The sequence below is a fragment of the Aegilops tauschii genome, chromosome 6 (genome assembly GCF_002575655.3).
Source record: "Aegilops tauschii subsp. strangulata cultivar AL8/78 chromosome 6, Aet v6.0, whole genome shotgun sequence".
Classification (NCBI taxonomy): Eukaryota; Viridiplantae; Streptophyta; class Magnoliopsida; order Poales; family Poaceae; genus Aegilops; species Aegilops tauschii.
Window position 1 is genome coordinate 6,537,591 of NC_053040.3, and position 19,496 is coordinate 6,557,086.

General features: G+C 43.3%; 1 protein-coding gene across 1 annotated transcript; it reads right to left on the bottom strand.

Moving 5' to 3' along the window:
* Positions 1 to 16,423: 16,423 nt before the first annotated feature.
* Positions 16,424 to 18,013, bottom strand: LOC141025658 (uncharacterized). The gene is made up of 2 exons (XM_073501572.1): positions 17,649 to 18,013; positions 16,424 to 16,850 (listed from the first exon to the last, which is right to left on the bottom strand). The coding sequence occupies exons 1-2, from the start codon at positions 18,011 to 18,013 to the stop codon at positions 16,424 to 16,426; spliced, it is 792 nt and encodes a 263-aa protein (XP_073357673.1).
* Between the last annotated feature and the right edge of the window lie 1,483 nt (positions 18,014 to 19,496).

Sequence of the window (19,496 nt, forward strand, 5' to 3'; positions counted from 1 at the left end):
CTTTTGCGACATTGTATGGTTTTGTAGGCTATAATGATTACACGTGTAGATGAAAGGCACGAAAAAACAGTTTCAACAAAGACAACATAAATGATTTTTTACAAGTTTTATAGATGGAAACTTCTTTAGATGCAATGCCATCTCACAAACAACTCAGAAACAACTGTATGATTGATCATAAAACACATGCATTGTTGTTCAAAGAACTGTCTCATGAATAAATTGTACCATAATTGCGAACATAGTGTGAAACAGAAAAAATGTTTGTTTGCAACAAAATAATCCTGGTTTGAAGCTTAAACTGGTTGAAAAACAATTGAGCCTACTCCATATGGTCTTTTGCACTGCCAAAATCCAGTGACCTCTTGCGTTGCGACGTTGGAGATTGCGTCGGGCTTGGCAACGACCAATGTGCTTCAATCTTTTTCTCTTTAACTTCAATGTAACCATACAACTGAAGTTGTTCTTGTTCTTTCTCCGCCAACTCTCTAGCAAGACCCTCCATTTCTTGGATTCTCACTTCCTGTAGAAAACCATAGGAATTGTATTAGGAAGAACTTAAAAATGACGTAGCCATAAACTAGATGCATGTAACATGTAAAATTTGAACCTCTGGATCAATGTCATCCTCGGGAAAACAACCCGTAGTTCTATTGTACACAATGTACAGGTGACATGTCTTGCTGCCATTCAGATCAGAAAGCATTTTTTCTACATCATCTGGTCCTGCAATCAAGAACATTCCTTCTGGCAGCTTCCACGCTGACCCGGGTAAGAAGTAGTACAGTTCTGCTCCCAGTTTGCAACCAAAAGTATCTCTCATTTCACTCATAATGAGATCGTAGGTCACTTTGGCGGGTTCAAAAATTCTGACTTCTGCCGGGTGTTCATCAAAGAATGCTCTCGGGACATGTGACATCTCATCATCCCTACTAACAAAAAATTCCATGACCAGCACCTAGTATCTCACATCAGAGTTAATACATTCAATGAGTAAAGGGGCAAACATAATTTTTTATGTGCATAGCAACATTGCGGTGTTGTTACCTGCTTTTGTGGAATGTATCCTTCATGTGGAGTGACTGGGGATTGTGCCATCTCAAACCTTCTCACCTTGTTATGTGGATTGTATCCTTCATGTGGTGTGACTGGGGACTCTGCCATCACACGTTTCTTATCCTGCGTATGAAACGTCGACAGTGGGTTTACACACAAATTTTAAAAGGTCATACCATATCTTGGGTATGGCATCGTTGGGAGGTACTTACAAGGGGAGAATTGAAGATATGTTGTTGGGGTGTAGTGATGTGGCACTAAACGGGTGACTCTATCGCAATGTCTCGAGTCGATGGCGACTGTGCCGTCTCATGATGCTTAGCCTACATACAATCGCCGACATAAGGTTGCCACAAATTGAAGATGTTTGTATCATAGAATACGTAGGTCATTAATATATACAATCGGTGCGAGATACTTACAGGGGGAGAAAAATTGAAGACATGTTGTCGGGGTGGCCGTGAGATCGCACGGGCTTCTAACATATGTCCTTCCAAATGGACCTTCTCCCGCATGGCCTTATAATCCATGTCCGACCGCTCCTGTAGCAGCTTGCTGTCCATATCCGAACGTGCCTGCAACACATAGGCATCCATCCTGACTCGCTCTGTCTGTATAATACTGTCCACAAGCTTCCGGTCCTTCTGCAACGTTTGCTGCATTTCCTTGTAGCCAAGGAAAAACTTTTTTTCCATGTCCTCACAGTCCTGCTTATATTTTTCTTCAATCTCAAGACGCATCTTCGCCATCTTACGGGAAAACTCCTCACGCTCCTCCTTTATCATCCTGTCCACGTATGAACGTTCTTTTTTGAGTTTCTTATCTACCTCAGCGCGATCCTTTTGCACCTTCAGGTCGATCTCCCGGCGCGCTTCATGCAAAGACTTGTCGTACTCCGCACGGTTGTTATGCGCCTCTGAGACCATGGTCCCTACAACAACACATATACCCATAGTATGAAAACTGTATCCACAACCTCATCCAACTAATTCCTAAGATTACCACCGAGAAAATATATTCATAACCAGTTCGTACGAACAACTACTACAAACTATCAATCAAAAAGCTCTTGCATGCCATCCTGTACTCCAATTACACCAGAACTACTCAACTATGGCAAAGGCTGTATTTTCTAATCTCTTCGGAAATGACTTCTTGGTCGAATCAATGGAAAAAATAATCAGCACTGCAATCGAAGATGGGAGGAGCCGTGGAGGAGACCTTTTTAATCCGGTGTCGGCGTGGTCGCTTGAGAAGCGATGGCGCGATCCCGGCGATGGCTATGTGAGGAGAAACAAGGTAGATGGGGGTGGTTAGGATAGGGTTGATATGCGGTAGAATGGGAAGGTATATATCCGTGATTGTAGGGTTAATTAGTTATTTTGAAGTAATGCGCTTCGATGCAAGTTTTTTTTAACGAGCACGATCTTTTGGGGACTTCCAAAACATGTGCACTGACCGTGGGTCCAACCACATCTCACAGAAGCCCGAGCCAGAAACTTATTGTTCTCTAAAAAAGGAAGAGCAATAAATTCCTTCCAAGAATTTCCAGAAATAATTGTCAACCCATTTTCGTTGGTAATTACGTGATATGTTTGGCGCAATTAGTGGCTAACTGGTTTTTTTTTAGGAATACTGGCTACTTGGTTTGATACATGGCAAACGTTACGTTCAGATTAGTTGCATTATTTCGTTCATTTTTTACCGAAAAAATCTATACAAAGTGTTAATTGGACAATGTGAACAATGTGGCATGTACCCTGAACCCTAACCCCCCCCCCCCCCCCCACACAAAACCGTAAAAACTTTCAAAATTTTGCCCCACATGGAAACCATTATGCATGCATTCTCTATGTGGTCATGGGATGCCATGAAGAAAGTTTGGGATCATTAGTACATGTACACGCAAGTACGATCTCTGACACGCGCATTTCCGGTCCCTGTACATGTACATGTAAACCAACCCAACATCGATCCGGTTCAGTGGATGCATGCATGCTCTATGTGGCACGAAGTATGTCGGTCGAGCCAGTCGACGGACCAGATCGATGCTACCGGAGGGATTCCATTGTAGACCAACGCTCCACCAATGTCCGGTGTGTGTGCTACGTCCACTGTAAGACAAACATAGTTCCGTCGACCCTAAAACCCTAAAACCCTAAACCCTGATAACCCTAACCCCCCCCACTAAACCGTAAAAACATTCAAAATTTTGCCCCACATGGAAACCATTATGCATGCATTCTCTATGTGGTCATGGGATGCCATCAAGAAACTTTGGGATTATTAGTACATGTACACGCAAGTACGATCTCTGACATGCGCATTTCCGGGCTTGCATGTCAACACTAAACCCTAAACCCTGATAACCCTACCCCCGCCAACTAAACCCTAAACCTTGAACCCTGATAACCCTAACCCCCACTAAACCCTAAACCCTAAACCCTAAACCCTAAACCCTAATAACCCTAAACCCCTAAACCCCTAAACCCCTAAACGAGTTGACAAGATTTTCTTATTTTTTTATATCATTTATCCAAATCTCACATAACTCACGCGGCCCACCCCTCCCTAAATCCCGCGATTACAGCTCCGCATTTTAACGAGCACGATCTTTTGGGGGCTTCCAAAACATGTGCACTGACCGCGGGTCCAACCACATATCACAGAAGCCGGAGCCATCGCCGTGCCCGTGCCAACCCGCGGCCCACCATTGCCTCCCTTTCCCTTGCCCCACCAAATTGTTATTCTTCTCCGGCGACGAAGCCTGCCATCGCCGGCGGACGGTGAGAGACGAGAGATGTCCATGTCCAGTTCGGCCTCTCCGTCATCATGGCCGCGGTATGGTTCACTACCGATGACCAGATGCCCCGACTGCCCACGCATCGCGCCACTGAAGCGTTTGACAACCATATCGGAGAAGAATGGAAACCATGGGCGGGAATTTGTGAAATGCGAGAGCAAACCAGAAGCGGGGAAGGTTAAATCTATGTTCTGTTGTGTCTTTTTGCTATGAATTCTGACCCCAGATTTATTTATATTTCCTCGGAATTGGTATTTAGGGTTTCCCTTCCCTTTTTCAGAAGCTGAAAACATGCAAGCATTTTGAGTGGCTGGATGAATACGTTGAGAGAGGCTTCAAACGGATGGCTTAATTGATTTGAGAGGTAGATCTGCCATCGGCGGTGGATAATAAGGGCTATGCCAATGTTCCCCCGATGGTGGCGGATGCGGAACTCAAGGTGGAATTGAAGAAGATCAACAAGAACTTAAGGCAGTTGATCGATCTAAAGAAGCACACAAATCTGATGGCCGCGGGATTTTATTTTTCAAGAATTGTTGTGGGATTTGTTTACTTGTTGATCATCAGTCGTTAGTAGTTGTTAACAAATTATTTCAGTCAGCTTCTGTATAAGCAATGTCATGTGTGCTTAATGCCTTGTATGACCAGACCAAGGAAAAGCTCATTTGAAATCTATTGGAAAGGACAAATAAAATTGAAAACTGATTTCTTGTTTCCAAAATAAAATTTGTAACTTATTGTTCTCTAAAAAAGGAAGAGCAATAAATTCCTTCCAAGAATTTCCAGAAATAATTGTCAACCCAGTTTCGTTGGTAATTACGTGATATGTTTGGCGCAATTAGTGGCTAACTGGTTTTTTTTGAGGAATACTGGCTACTTGGTTTGATACATGGCAAACGTTACGTTCAGATTAGTTGCATTATTTCGGTCATTTTTTACCGAAAAATTTTATACAAAGTGTTAACTGGACAATGTGAACAATGTGGCATGTACCCTGAACCCTAACCCCCCCCCCCTACACACACACAAAACCGTAAAAACATTCAAAATTTTGCCCCACATGGAAACCATTATGCATGAATTCTCTATGGGGTCATGGGATGCCATGAAGAAAGTTTGGGATCATTAGTACATGTACATGCAAGTACGATCTCTGACACGCGCATTTCCGGTCCCTGTACATGTACATGTAAACCAACCCAACATCAATTCGGTTCAGTGGATGGATGCATGCTCTATGTGGCACGAAGTATGTCGGTCGAGCCAGTTGACGGACCAGATCGATGCTACCGGAGGGATTCCATTGTAGACCAATGCTCGACCTATGTCTGGTGTGTGTGATAGGTCCAGTGTAAGACAAACATAGTTCCGTCAACCCTAAAATCGTAAACACTGATAACCCTAACCCCCCCCACTAAACCGTAAAAACATTCAAAATTTTGCCCCACATGGAAACCATTTTGCATGCATTCTCTATGGGATCATGGGATGCCATGAAGAAAGTTTGGGATTATACACGCAAGTACGATCTCTGACACGCGCATTTCCGGCCTAGCATGTCAACACCCCGAAAGCACTAGCTGGGTTCCTCACCTGTATGAAACCAACCCAACATCGATCCGGTCCAGTGGATGGATGCATGCTCTATGTGGCACGAAGTTTGTCGGCCGAGCCAGTCAATGGACCAGATCGATGCTACCGGAGGGAATCCATTGTAGACCAACGCTCCACCAATGTCCGGTGTGTGCTACGTCCACTGTAAGACAAACATAGTTCCATCGACCCTAAAACCCTAAAACCTGATAACCCTAACCCCCCCCCCCCCACTAAACCGTAAAAACATTCAAAATTTTGCCCCACATGGAAACCATTATGCATGCATTCTCTATGTGGTCATGGGATGCCATGAAGAAAGTTTGGGATCATTAGTACATGTACACGCAAGTACGATCTCTGACACACGCATTTCCGGGCTTGCATGTCAACACTAAACCCTAAACCCTGATAACCCTACCCCCCCCCAATAAACCCTGAACCCTGATAACCCTAACCCCCCCTACTAAACCCTAAACCCTAAACCCCTAAACCCCTAAACCCTAATAACCCTAAACCCCTAAACGAGTTGACAAGATTTTCTTATTTTTTTATATCATTTATCCAAATCTCACATAACTCACGCGGCCCACCCCTCCCTAAATCCCGCGATTACAACTCCGCATTCTAACCACCCGGGCCGTCCGCACCTCCCACGACCGCTGCAAGATCAGATCGGAGACGCTGGTCGCCCACAGAATACAGGAGTCGGCGGCCACCACTCGCCGCCCACCGCCAACGTGATCTGAGGGGTCGGACGTCAGTGTTCTTCTCGCCGCCTCCTCCTCGCGTGAACGCGCCGTTTTTCCTTTGCGCCGTCGACCGCGCTATACCGGCGCTTATAGTTTGCGACGCACTAACCGCCGCCATCGACTCGGCGGCACCGTCTCCGAGAGCAGGTATTACCTGATCGTAACTCTTTATAATCGTTGTCGGCCGCTCCTTTAGTAGTTGAACCCTCATAGGTTTTGCACCCAAATAGGTTCTGTGCTAAACCCATAAGTGGATCATATGTTAAATGACCCAGTTAATTTTGTTAAAATTAATTTGCTGCTAATTTTGTTATACATTTTCCAATTTTGTTCAAATTAATTTAGCCGGATTTTATCATTGCATACGAGCCAGCAATGTCAGTTTCAGATACGAACCTTCATAATGGAGAAAGCCCATCTCCGAAATTACCGATGCGGTAAGTAATTGACTGTTTGTGTACAATCGTTTCGTACACATAATTCATGTGTACTCAGTATAATTTAATGGCATGTAACAGGAACTCGGCGAAAAGCATGGTCATATGAAGTTAGTATGCTCACAGACAAGGTTCGGAAAAACCATGAAACTGTTGTCACCAGACCACAAAAAGTACATCATATCAGAAACCAGTCTTGGCAGTCTAACCCAGATGCATGAAGTGACTCTACGGCGCATAATGTTGGTTAGACTAGCCAAGAGCATAGATATGGACACCCAATCCATTACCATCGGAAAAATGCCAATTCCTATAACAAAAGAGGACGTGCACTGTATATTTGGCATTCCGATAGAAGGGGAGGATATAGAGCCACATCTGGAAATGCAAACCGACACAGAATTGTTTACCGCCTATGCAAACAATGGGAAAATTTTGATTTCTGACCTTGAAACGGCGATCCGACCTTCCAAAGCCCCAGATGGCGATTTCCTGAGACGGTTCATTCTTTACGCAATTGGTACTGTTCTAGCACCAACATCACAACATTATGTGGACTCGAAATTTCTCAACCTTGTTACAGATCTTCAAAACCTTCGGAAATTTAACTGGGGATGTTTCACACTTAATCACTTCTTCAAGTCCGTTCACAAGTTTAGAAATCGAGATCACGTAAATCTACAAGGAAATCTAATTCTGCTCCAGGTTAGTGCTAGATCACTACTTAATGTCCTTTAATTATTGTTCTATTGCATATCTGTATGGTCATGAACTAATTTATTGTGTAGTATTGGTACTGGGAGCACGTGCGTAGTGGCCGATTGATGTATGCTTCTAGACCCCCTCCATTGATCGCACGATGGGACGAAATGACGGCTACTTTAAGAAGCGATGCTTACGAGAAAGGAGGTCTTCATAACGGGCTGGTACCTATCTACAATTGAACTTTCTATATCCGAGTTTTTTATTTGGTACTAATGGTTCATTATATTTTATAAAAAAAGGCTGTCATGGAAATTTGTGCTCCTCAACGACCGTCTGAGAATTCTAATAATTTTCCAAGAGAAAATGATGAACATGTGCATAAAACATGATTCGTATCGAGCACCATCACAAGGACAACAATTTAGTAGCCAGCAAGTATGTACTCCAAAGACTATTTGTTTTTGCAATATCGCAAATAGGTGTCATGGAACCTCATTCATTTAGCTATTGTTATCAACGGTGTTTTATTTTGTTTACACAGATTGACATGGTAGTTGAAGCCATGAATGCACGCTTAGCTGATCATGAAAAGAAGGTAGGCAGGAAGTTAATGGAAATTGAGCACAGATTTGATGTCAAATACCAAACGCTAGGTGAAGACTTGATCGACATGAAGACTAAAACTGGCACTAATCCTAGGTTGTCGAAGGCCGAGGACGAAATTAAAGACTTAAGGAGGGAACTACATGTATGTTATACTGTGCATTTTGTATTTTGTATGAATATGTTCCTTCATGTTCATTATTGTTTGCATTGTTACAGGAATTAAAATACGAATTTACAAGCAACCGACAATCAGTGTCACAGAAAGGAGGCGTGCAGGTGATCTTTATGGCCCAACACGTTAATATCTAAAAGTAACAAACTAATGATGAACTACCTTTGTTCTTTGTAGGATCAAGTCAATGTGTGCAATTCATCCCTGACAGGAACTCCTAGGGCTAGCCAATTCACGGCAGGGACTTCGACTACACCAAGTGCAAGACATATGACGGAAAACAATGAGAAACCACAATTAACTCCGATGAAGCCTGTCTTTGGTAATGATTACAAGTTCACGGATGAGGACATAGAGACAGCCGTTTACATCCGCGGAACATACGACCCTGTTGAAATAGCTAGAATCGGAGACATTACCCTCACAGCAGAACAACTGAAGCGAAATCTGGACGACGAATACATTATTGGTGATGTAAGCCCATTATACTCTAGTCTACATCATTACTGCAACAACTTTCTTATTATTGTATGATTGAAAATTTGGCAGGTTATTATGGCATATGCTCGCATTAGCCAAATTGAGAATGATACTACCTCAATCATATCCCCTGAAGAAACCGAAAAGCTGTTACAAATGAAGGGGGTGGTTCCTGTTGGACGTGCAGCCTCATGGTTAGCTCGTGTAGCAGAAAAATTTGTAGGGCGCCGAAAGGTACATGTTTTCCTCACTTTCATAGTTTATGTACACACTGTACATGACAAATTTCGGTTCTCAACCCAACCCAAATGTTACTGCAGGTGCATGTCCCACTGAATGTACAGCAAAACCATTGGATGCTAATGATGTTTAATTTTGACAAAAAAGAAATTCAGACTCTGAACTCCATGAATTATCATTGCGAGAAGACCAAGGAAGATTCTCTTGTAAGTGTTCTCTTGCTGCCTCTTTTGATCCGCATGGCACATGAGCTCCCAAAGTACCATAACCCTATGTATAACTCGTCGTACCCTAGGTGGACTCGATTCAGTTCTGCATCGACGAAGCTGTCAAGAATGGGTTGATATCACCAGCTAAGAACATCAATTTTGCCGAATGGACAAAAACGCTATGAGAACATACCACAACAGACCGATGGGTACGCATGGCCTCATAAATTATTATTTGCCTACATGAATAAGATTACTGATCTTTAACTAAACATCGCAGGACTTCCTGTGCGGTTTGGACACTGCAGTACATGTTGTCATGGAACGGGGATGAAATGACCGATATTTTTAACCAGGTAATTGAATGCCTAATTTACATTTGTACTTTGTTTAGCTTGAAAGCTATCCTGACGTAAGTGTCGGTTATCAAATATAGGCAAGGATAGATATTTTCAGGTGGAAAATATGTACAGCCTTATTGCATTCAAATTGCAACGCGCTTCGTCTCGAATCATATAAGTTCCCCATAACGGTTAGTGCTACATCAAGAATATATCATTTATTTCATAAGTCTCATGATTAGAACTAACGCAGCACTCTCTCTTATACAGAAGGAGGTGTACGATGCCCAGCAAGCAGTTCTACCTGATGGTTCAGAAGACGACGTACAATTAGTCAACAATCCTGATGGTTCCAACGAACCCGACACATCCAACTCTCAGAAGGATACCGGTGCACCCAACTCCCCCAAAAGTGGTGCACCCAACTCCCCAAAAAGGAAGAGAGCATGTGGACGCCCGAGAAAGCTAGTCGATCCCGACGAAGCAGCAAAAACAAAGAGTCTTAAAGAACAGAAACGTAAATTTGACAGCAAGACCATAGCCAACCAAGTGTCTTCGTTACCATCACGGTCACGCAGAGAGCATAAACCAGCACCAGCTTTATTGAGCCCATTCAAACACAAATAGGTAGCATCAATTGATCATCAATTGATAAATGCTCATGCTCATGCTCTACTTTTAGCATCATTTCATACACGTTTAGTTCTTATCAGAAAGTGGAAATAGGTACTTTTGGCAATCATGAGCATCCTCTACTTATAGCAATATCTAATGCATCATCAGTACAAAGCTTGATTTGGCAATAGGTGGAATCGGTAATCATTTGCATGCTTTAATTTTGTGAAGCTATAATCATGCTGAGTTATACACTAAAATTGGCTACATCAAATGTTTTGATTTTGTGTCAGCCCATAATTATTAAGGGAGCAATCACTTCCTTTGCAAAATGGAAATCTGTACAGAATTTGCAAATGGATCATCTATGAACATGTGTGCAAACTGATCATCTATGAACATGTGTGCAAATTAATTCATCTACATAAACTAAAATGAATCAGGAACTGCAGCATTTTGTCACTGTCCTGGGGAAGCCAATGGAGAATCCTGCCATATATCCATTGTTTAACCCACTTTTTTCATTAATGTATCCCTGCCATGAACATTTTCTTGTATTTGGGTTCATTACCCCACTTCTTTCATTAATGTATCCCTTGTGTGAAAAACCCCAATGTCATGAAAAAAACAGAGCACTACCCGATTTCTACCCGATTTGGCGAAGAAATGCACTGCTCCTGCCTGTTGGAGTTACCGAGAAGCCGCGGGTGCCGATTTGACTTGACACACCCACCCGGCCGTCCCCATTCCACGTGGGGACGTGGCGGTCGTGCACCTCCTGCGGTTTGCATTGCTATCGGTCTCACAAGTGGGTCCCCTTGTCATCCACACAACCACGCCACCACATGTACCACATTTTTCTTTCTCCCCATCTCGACCACTCCACATCTTTCTTTCTCCCCTTCTCGACCAGCGCCGCCGCCGCCGCCATCTCCCGACGACCCCTCTCTACGCTGCCGGTGCGCGGCCGCCACCAACTCCGGCAAGTACGTGAGATCTCCCCTCTTCTTCCCTTCCCCAACCGCGTCTCCCTACGGAGGCGGATCTGAGCCGATTGGCTGTTGCCGGCCGGAGCTCGTCAGATCTCTCGATCTCATGTCTGATCTAGATTCATGACGTGCCCTCGCATATGGCTTTGTCCATGGTTTGAACCTTTGGATTCAATCCAAAAGTTGAAAACGGTTTTGACTGGGTTGGATGACGAGCATGTATAGTTCGGTTTGGTCTAGATTAGTTTTGATGTGTGCCGTGGATTGGACTGGTTTTAGTTTGGATGCCGAACTATTCCCAGGTTTAGATGAGACGGGCATTGCCATTGACAGTATAGGTTATCACTATGATTTATTATATGTATGATCTTTGTATTGTACTATGTACAATTCAACTTAAAGTTCAACATGTTCTGTGTAGAATGGAGGAAGCACCATGTGGACGCTGCAACTCACGGTGCCGGACCAGCCTTTCTACTGCCACGCTGTTCAGCATCTACTTCCAGCCTCTTTTGTTGTTGCAGCGGTAACAATTTATATGAACCTTCTGACAGTACATTCTTTTTTTTGCTATTTCCACTAATGTATTTTGTGTGTGTTATTTCTTTTTATCTTACACAGATCGTACCATGCAATGTGAGATTGGCATTCAATGAGCTCATCGGAGACACCGTGACCTTCGACGCTCTTGGGGTCCCATACACTATGCAGGTCGAGAAGGGGCGAAAGATAACCCAGATAGGAGGAGATGATTGGGATCGTTTCATCGCCCGCATGCGTCTTAGTGGGGGTGAATTGATCTGCTTCTCCTTCAGAAGAGATAGGCCCAGGATTTCTGTTATCTATCTAAATTTGATTCCGGATAGTGAGGATGAAGTTCATGAGGAGGAAGATGGTGCTAATTCAGATGATGACGATTCAGATGATGATGAGAACCCACTTGCTGAATACCTGTATGCCCAAGGACTCAGACTGGGCGACGAGGAAATCGGCAACCTCTGGGACATGCTTCCGCTACGTGAAGACTACCTAGGGAAGCCATTCGTGACCCGCCTCACAAGGACGAATGTTAAACGGCATATCATGGTATGTTACTTAGTGTGGTAATTACATGATATGCATGCTTAGTTAGTGTAGTAGTTCATATGATATGCATGTTGTAGTACTGTGATGAGAGGCCTAGTTTAGAATTCATTTAGTGAAGAATTTTATGACATGCATGTAGTGTAGTAATATGCGATGATATGCTTAGTGTACGCAGTAATCTAATGATATGCCTAATTACTGTAGTAATTTGATGCTGGCGTATAGTGTAGTGATGTGATGATATATATGCTCAGTGTTGAATCCAATGATATATGTGTCTTGAAGTGTATGCTTTGTTGATAATTGCACGTGACATGATCATATATCATGTCAACTGTTTTCAGAAATTACCTAAGAGGTTACTTGATAGCTGTGGCATCGACCTGGACGAAGAAGGCATGGCTGCTGGACTACGCCTTACCAGAACGGGCTCCATCACCAGCTGTGCCTATGCAGTGGACACGGACGGTCGCACTGTCTTGAGCAGGGCAGGGTGGAAAAAGTTCCTTCGTGCCAAGAATCTTCGGGTAGGACAGGCCATCCTACTCACTGTTGCGAACACCCGTCGCCATGACTTGAGGATGATGATCACCATCCACCTCATTTAGAACTGGGGTGGGCCATGTATCAATGTGAAATGAACTTGTTATGTTAGCTCTTGTTTGCGAGTACTTGTCGTGTATTACCGTACCTATATCTACTCATATCTAGGTACTATTGCTTGGGATGGATTGCAACTATTATTAACTGGTAACTAATGCTCTACTAGCTATGATTATTCCACTGTGTGATGTTTTATAGGCTGTAGTGTGACATGGTAACTGTTATATATGGTAACTGTTATATATGTTTGCTGAAGCTTCCGAAGAAATTTACATACATTTTCTGAAATTCGAGAACATTTTTTTAATTTTTGATTTTTTTTAGATTTGAACTTTTTTTTTAAATGGGTGAACACTTTTGAATTATATTTTTTCATCAACTTCAAAAAATATTCGTATTATTAAGAAATTGCGAAATTTTCTAAAATTCACGCTTTCTTAAGATAAACATAAACATATTTTGAATTCAGGAACAATTTTTTAAACGATGAACTGTTCTTGAAATCAGGAAAATTTTCCAAATTCAGAAATATATTTTTGAAATTGTGAACATTTTTAAAATTTCCTAATATCTTTTACGAATTCATGAACATTTTTGAAAAATTCATACATTTTTCAAAATATTTTGAACATTTACTAAAAATTCATGAACATTTTTTTAACATATGAACACTTTCTGAAATCACGAACATTTTTTGAATCTGTGAGATTTATCATGTCCTGAACATTTTTTCAAGCCATGAAGAACTTTGGAATGCGAACATTTTTTTCGCAATTTGCAACTTTGTAGAAATCCTGAATTACTTTCAAAAGGAAAAATAGAAAACAGAAAAAATAAAAAGGAAAAAGAAAGGGGCTTCCCGCCCCTCACATGGGCTGGCCTTAAGGGCGCACGAGGGAGGGCGGGTGCACGCTTCCTTGGTTTCGGGCGTGTTGGTCGTCATATAGGATCGTATGCCCGGCCGTATACGTATTTGTTTGTATACGGCGGCCTTTCGTGCACGCGTGAAGCCGCCCGCGCGTGGGGCAGCACGTGTCACGGGTAGTTGCCCAAACTGTCCCATCATATAAATGTGGACGGCAACCACCTCCGGCCGCATCGCCCACCATTTCCCCCCGCCGCATCGTCTCCCTCTCTCCACTCCCCACTCCCCAAAACCCTCTCCTCTCCAACCTCCTCGTCTCCCTCACCGCATCCTCTCCATCGCCATGGCGGACGCAGGAGGCGAGCGCCCCGATTGGGGCGCAGATCTGGTGGAGCAGGCGCGGCAGGTCGCTGCGGGCACCTTTGTGAGGGGGCGTGCCGGCGTCCAGCGCGGTGCTCCCTCCGCTGGAGATCTGGAGAAGGCGGGGCCGGGCCGCAGCAGCGCGGTCCAGCCAGATGCGCCCGCTCTGGCGATCTCCGGCGAGGTGCAGAAGGTGGAGGCGGGCTCTGGCGAGGCGCAGAAGGTGGGGGCGGGCTGTGGCGAGGCGCACGAGGTGGAGAAGGTGGAGGCCGGCTCCGGCGAGGAGGAGGCGGAGCAGAAGGTATCTGCTTATCACTTTTAGTTGGTAGTTTTTAGATTGTAGTGTTCGTGGCCAGAACTTTGTTTGGTTAGATTTCTGCATGGCCTTGTGTTTTGGAAATTGTCTACCTGAGGTGATTAGATGGTGCATTAGTTTGGTTGTAAATATAGTGAAGGATGTGCTCATGTACTGGGTGTTGTCATGTTAATCAAAAAGAGCTTCTCAAGGGCTGGATTTTTTTGTGCTGGATTGGGGCTTCTGAAGGAGAGGGGAAGCGTGGTCGAGGGGAAGGGGCAGTCTATGCTTATTTAGTTTGGGTTAGTTGTGGAATTTTGTTGTTGCTTCAGAGATATTGACAGCATTGAACATCCTCTACAATGCCGTTGCTTCAGAGATAAAAGCATCTTGGGGTTTTTTCAGATGCTTATTAGATTAGTAGTTCAATTTTTGCTTGTTAGATTTTAATTAGTATGAGGTTGAATACCTTATTTAAGGGGGAATTTAAGGTCAGATAGATGTCATATGATTATTAGATCTGTAGTTCAATGCTGCTGACATTTATGATTATTTGATTTGATCTGTGGTTCAATGATACTGGATGGAAACATATTTGATTTCGAATGCATTAATTTTGATGTGCCAATGAATTGATTTAGATGATACAAGATTCATCTATAGTATAATTTTTTGTTGTTTTGGTAAGTAATGAAATTTTAGATGTTTGTTGGAGATGTATGCATTTATAGTTGAAGTTGTACCTAATTAACTACTGCATTATGTTAATATGTGTAGGAGCTTTGCTGCATTATCCCAAAAACAGTAATCTGTGCATATTGAAATTTGTAGTTGGCTTCTGTAATTAGTATATACTATATGTAAAGTGTGAAGTAAACATTCCAAGGCAGGATCCTAGCAACAAAATATACTATATGTTTCCATTAAGTAGTGTGGGGGGGAATTCCCTCAAAAGAAAAGTGTTGGGTAAATTCAGGGAATGTCAAGAATCCAGCTTGCATTTTATTAGCATTTGTGAAGGAAATCATTTGTCTTTTGATTGATTGCTTAGATTCTTTATTTATAAGGAAAGCATTTGGTCACTTGCAACATACCAATGTGGTTCACATTCACAATTTTGTTTGTAATGACATTATGTTAACTGCAATTCAATTCATTGTAATTGATGTGCTTGTTTGACAATATAGCAGGAGGAGGAGGATCTTGTGGGCAACAAGAGGAAGTGGGACAAGACTGGGTTCTACCAATATGACTGTGATGAAGATGAGCCGTACGAGGTAAGGCCTAGTTGAAATGTTATTTGTGCATTGAGTTAGTATTACGTGTTTATAGTTTTTTGAATGCATAATGTATTAATGCCAGTCATTAATGTGTGCAGTATGAATCTGGAGATGATGTGGACGAGGGGAACGTCAAGTCCTTTGAAGAGAAGGAGGTGCAGAAGATCAGGGCCCAAGGATCTGCCATGTACTACAACTGGAGGAAGGACAAGTACAGGTGCCCCTACTGCAGCAAGCCCAAGCCCAGGTCTGGGTTGCAGGAGCATCTGATGGAGCATTGTCGGGCTACATCCATCAGCAGTCATGACTACAAGATCAGTGCTCAGCATTCTGCCCTCCACAAGGTCCTGAAAAACCCTAACCTCTAGTCGTACATCATGCTAATCATCAGAAGCTGGAAGCCGTACTCATCATCGCTATATTTGATGATGTTTTACTTTTGGAAACTGTGGTGAACTTCTATTAACGTAATGTAATGTAATGTATTGTGTGTGTGTGAACTGGATCTGTGGTGAACTTCCTGGTACATGTGGTGGTAACTTAGAATGCTATCTATATGTGTGGCCTTAACTTTATTGGTGGTGAATGCTTCCTTCATGTTTAGTTGTTGTTTCGATGGTGCAATTATCACAAATGGCACTTCAGTGTTGCTTCAGACATGCTAACTGTTCTATATGGTAGTGGCGCTTCAGTGTTGCGCCAGGTTGTAGTATGAAATGCTAACTGTTCTATATGGTAGTGGCTGGTCTCTAATTGGACCGACATGTTGAACTAGTATCAATGCAAACTCTTAAGATAAACGGCAGATCAACCACCGCACAGCATCAGTTCAGACACACCATAGGACATAAGTTCAGACACACCTAACAACAAAGAAACATAGATATCATAAAAGGACACTGCGCTAGCAACTTGAAGGCAGACTTTGATCTCTCTTCATGCTGCGTAGTGGCAGTGGTAGTAGGGGTCAGCCTCCTGTGCTTCTGAAATTTCCACACCTGATTTGATGTTGTCTATTATCTTCCAAGCCTTGTAGGTGGCGTACGCATCCTTGGCTGCGTACTCGATGAGGTAGTCTGGCAGCGGGCTGATCCCCCACAGTTTATGGTCTTCGGTCCTGTTGATCTTCTTCTTCATGTTTTGGTAAAATGGGTGGATGACGCTGGCTGCAACATCAGCCAAGGAGTCGTACGGCTTCTTTCTGCAGCCATATGGAACTCTATAGTTTTTCTGAATGTCGATGTACTTTTCGGGGTTGATCTCCAAACCAGACATCTTCAGCATCTCTTTGTCATTATGAATGCTGAAACCGGCAAAGGTGAACAACTTCTTCTCCTGGAGGAAGCTCTTGAGGCGCTTGGGCCTTCAAGGGGAGAGACATATTGAAGATTAGTAGTAATTTTGAAGATTTAGGAGTTGTTTGGTTTGTGACTAAGTTTGCCAAAGATTGCCACACCTAAGGTTAGGCAAGTTTGACCAACTTAGGTGTGTGTTTGGTTCAAGCCACACCCTAGGCAAGCCACACTTGGGTCCCACATGGCATACACACAAAAAGTGTGGCAAGATTCCCTTAGCTTGCCAACTTGTGGCCCTCATTTTGATGAACTAACCTTAGGCAAACTTGACAAAAAATTGTGGCAAAGTGTGACACTGCTAGTGCCAGAACCAAACAATACGAGTGATGAATGCATGAAGTACATGATGTTATTTCTCTTTTTGGATCATACAGTTGAAAATAACACTACAGCAAACTACTTCACTACATCAACTTCAGAAACAACTTTTAATACATCTAGTCCAGTGCATCCACACCGGTAGACACAACACTAATGCATCAATATCAGAAACTACACTGGTATATCAGAAACTACACTAGTAGACACAACACTAATACATCTAGTCCAGTGCATCAACTTCAGAAAATAACACTCATGCATCCACACCGGTAGACACAGCACTAATGCATCAAGTGCAGAAACTACACTAGTATATCAAGTTTGGTGATTAATCTGGTGCAAGATTTTAAGATACTAATCCAGTGCATCAGGGTAAAAATCTATGCCAGTGCATGTACTTGAGAAACTACACTAGTGCGTCCACTTCACAATCTACACTAGTACATGTAGTTGAGAAACTAGGGTATATGAGTAGGATGGCTCACCATTTTGTGGCCGCAGCGATGTGGTACACCAGGCAGAGTTCCTCCACGCATAACTGCAGAACTGCTGCGTACTGCGGAGGTTCGTCATCCCTGGTATACTCCACATCAACGCCGACGAATCTAGGATACATGCCGACGGCTTTCATGAAGAGCCTCCTGAGCATTTCGTCGGCAGTGTCTGGATTGCTAGTGCAGACGACCTCCAGCGTCTCTTTGCCGTGGAGTTCCACCTTGTCAAGTTTGGTGGTGTAGTCGCGCTTCTCACCAGGGACCTGAACGTCGTCTTCCTTGATGCTCTGCTCTTCCTTGATGCTCTGGTCGGACGTCTCGCCACACCGACGCTTGGTAGACGGCTCCTCCGCCATTGCCCTTCTCCAGCGACGGTGGTTTTGAGACAGAGACGGTGGTTGCAGTTTGTGGAGTAGATGGACGTGGTTCGCATAATGAGGGAGGAATGGAGGAGAAGGTGCCTTTTTGAGTTCTGGGGGAGGCGGTTCGTCGCGTGAGGGAGGCGCTCGTCGTTATCGTGATCGTGGGGGTCGTGGGGCTCGTGTTGTTCGTGTTCCATTCTGTAACCACCCACGGGCCTGCATCGTGGCCCATATCACTGGGTTTGTAGTCGTATGCAGGCCGTGGTGTGTGAGAAAACTCATGTTAGGTAGGTGGGCTTTTCTCCTCCTTCACCCGGCGGCCGTGATGTAAACATGAGAAGCAAGTTTGCTAAGGTTGTAAACGGACCCAATATTTTTCTACATCTTTGTATCAACATGAAAAGCAATCATGACTAGTTTGCTAAGGTTGTCGGCATTTGTACGGATTTTCTAAGGTTTTTGCAACGATAAAATACTTAAAACACTTCTGACATGTTGTGATGTTTTCGGTATTTAGTGGTCTACTCGCTGGGATTATTCCACTGTGTGATGTTTTGTACGTGCCAGGTTGTAGTATGAAATGCTAACTGTTCTATATGGTAGTGGTTGGTCTCTAATTGGACCGACATGTTGAACTAGTATCAATGGTAGAGGCGTTTCGTTGTGCGCCACATCCAACAATTCACATAATTAATTATCCAAAGATTAAGGTATCAAACCCTTGGTCATACAAAGCAACATTTCGTTCCTAAATATTAAGGTACTTCCACATTCAAACTAACTAATACTACAAATTCGAAGGAACTACTTAATACATTAACGGCACATAGGGAAGTAGCCCTGGTCCAACGGCTTGAGAAAGGACGAACAAAAACTGAAATAAGAAGGATCAGCCAGTAGCAGCACCATCAGCCTCCCAGCCTCACAACTTCAGCCAGCCTGGTGAACTCCAGGTTTTTTCCTGCAAAACACACCTGGGATGTTGGAGGCAAGAAAATAAATTTGCTAGGGGTCTTTTCATGGCAGCTAATCGCACGGAATGCTAATACAAATGATGGAGAACAAAACATCCAACATGAGCAAATTCATAGGAGTTCTAGATCCATGGATACCATCAAGAAAAAATGCTCAGTTCTAATTCAGACACAACACTTGGTGAAAACATGCATATTCATATCAGCAACATTGATATGGCATCGGAGTACTACCCAGTACTTCGTATTTGTCTGCCGTTAGATCGACATCAACGAACGGTTCTAAAAAAGCCCAACCACTCTAAAACATGAGTAAGCCAACATCCCTACAAAAATTATTTCACTGCTTATGTCTATTTTTTTGTTGAATCATTAGGAAGCCCTAAATATTTGGATGCAAGATCACCGACATGGCACTACTGAAATATTTCAGTGTCTACATCTCTGTACTGAAAGTGCATTACTGAAATATTTCAGTGGCTACGTGTGTGTACTGAAACAGC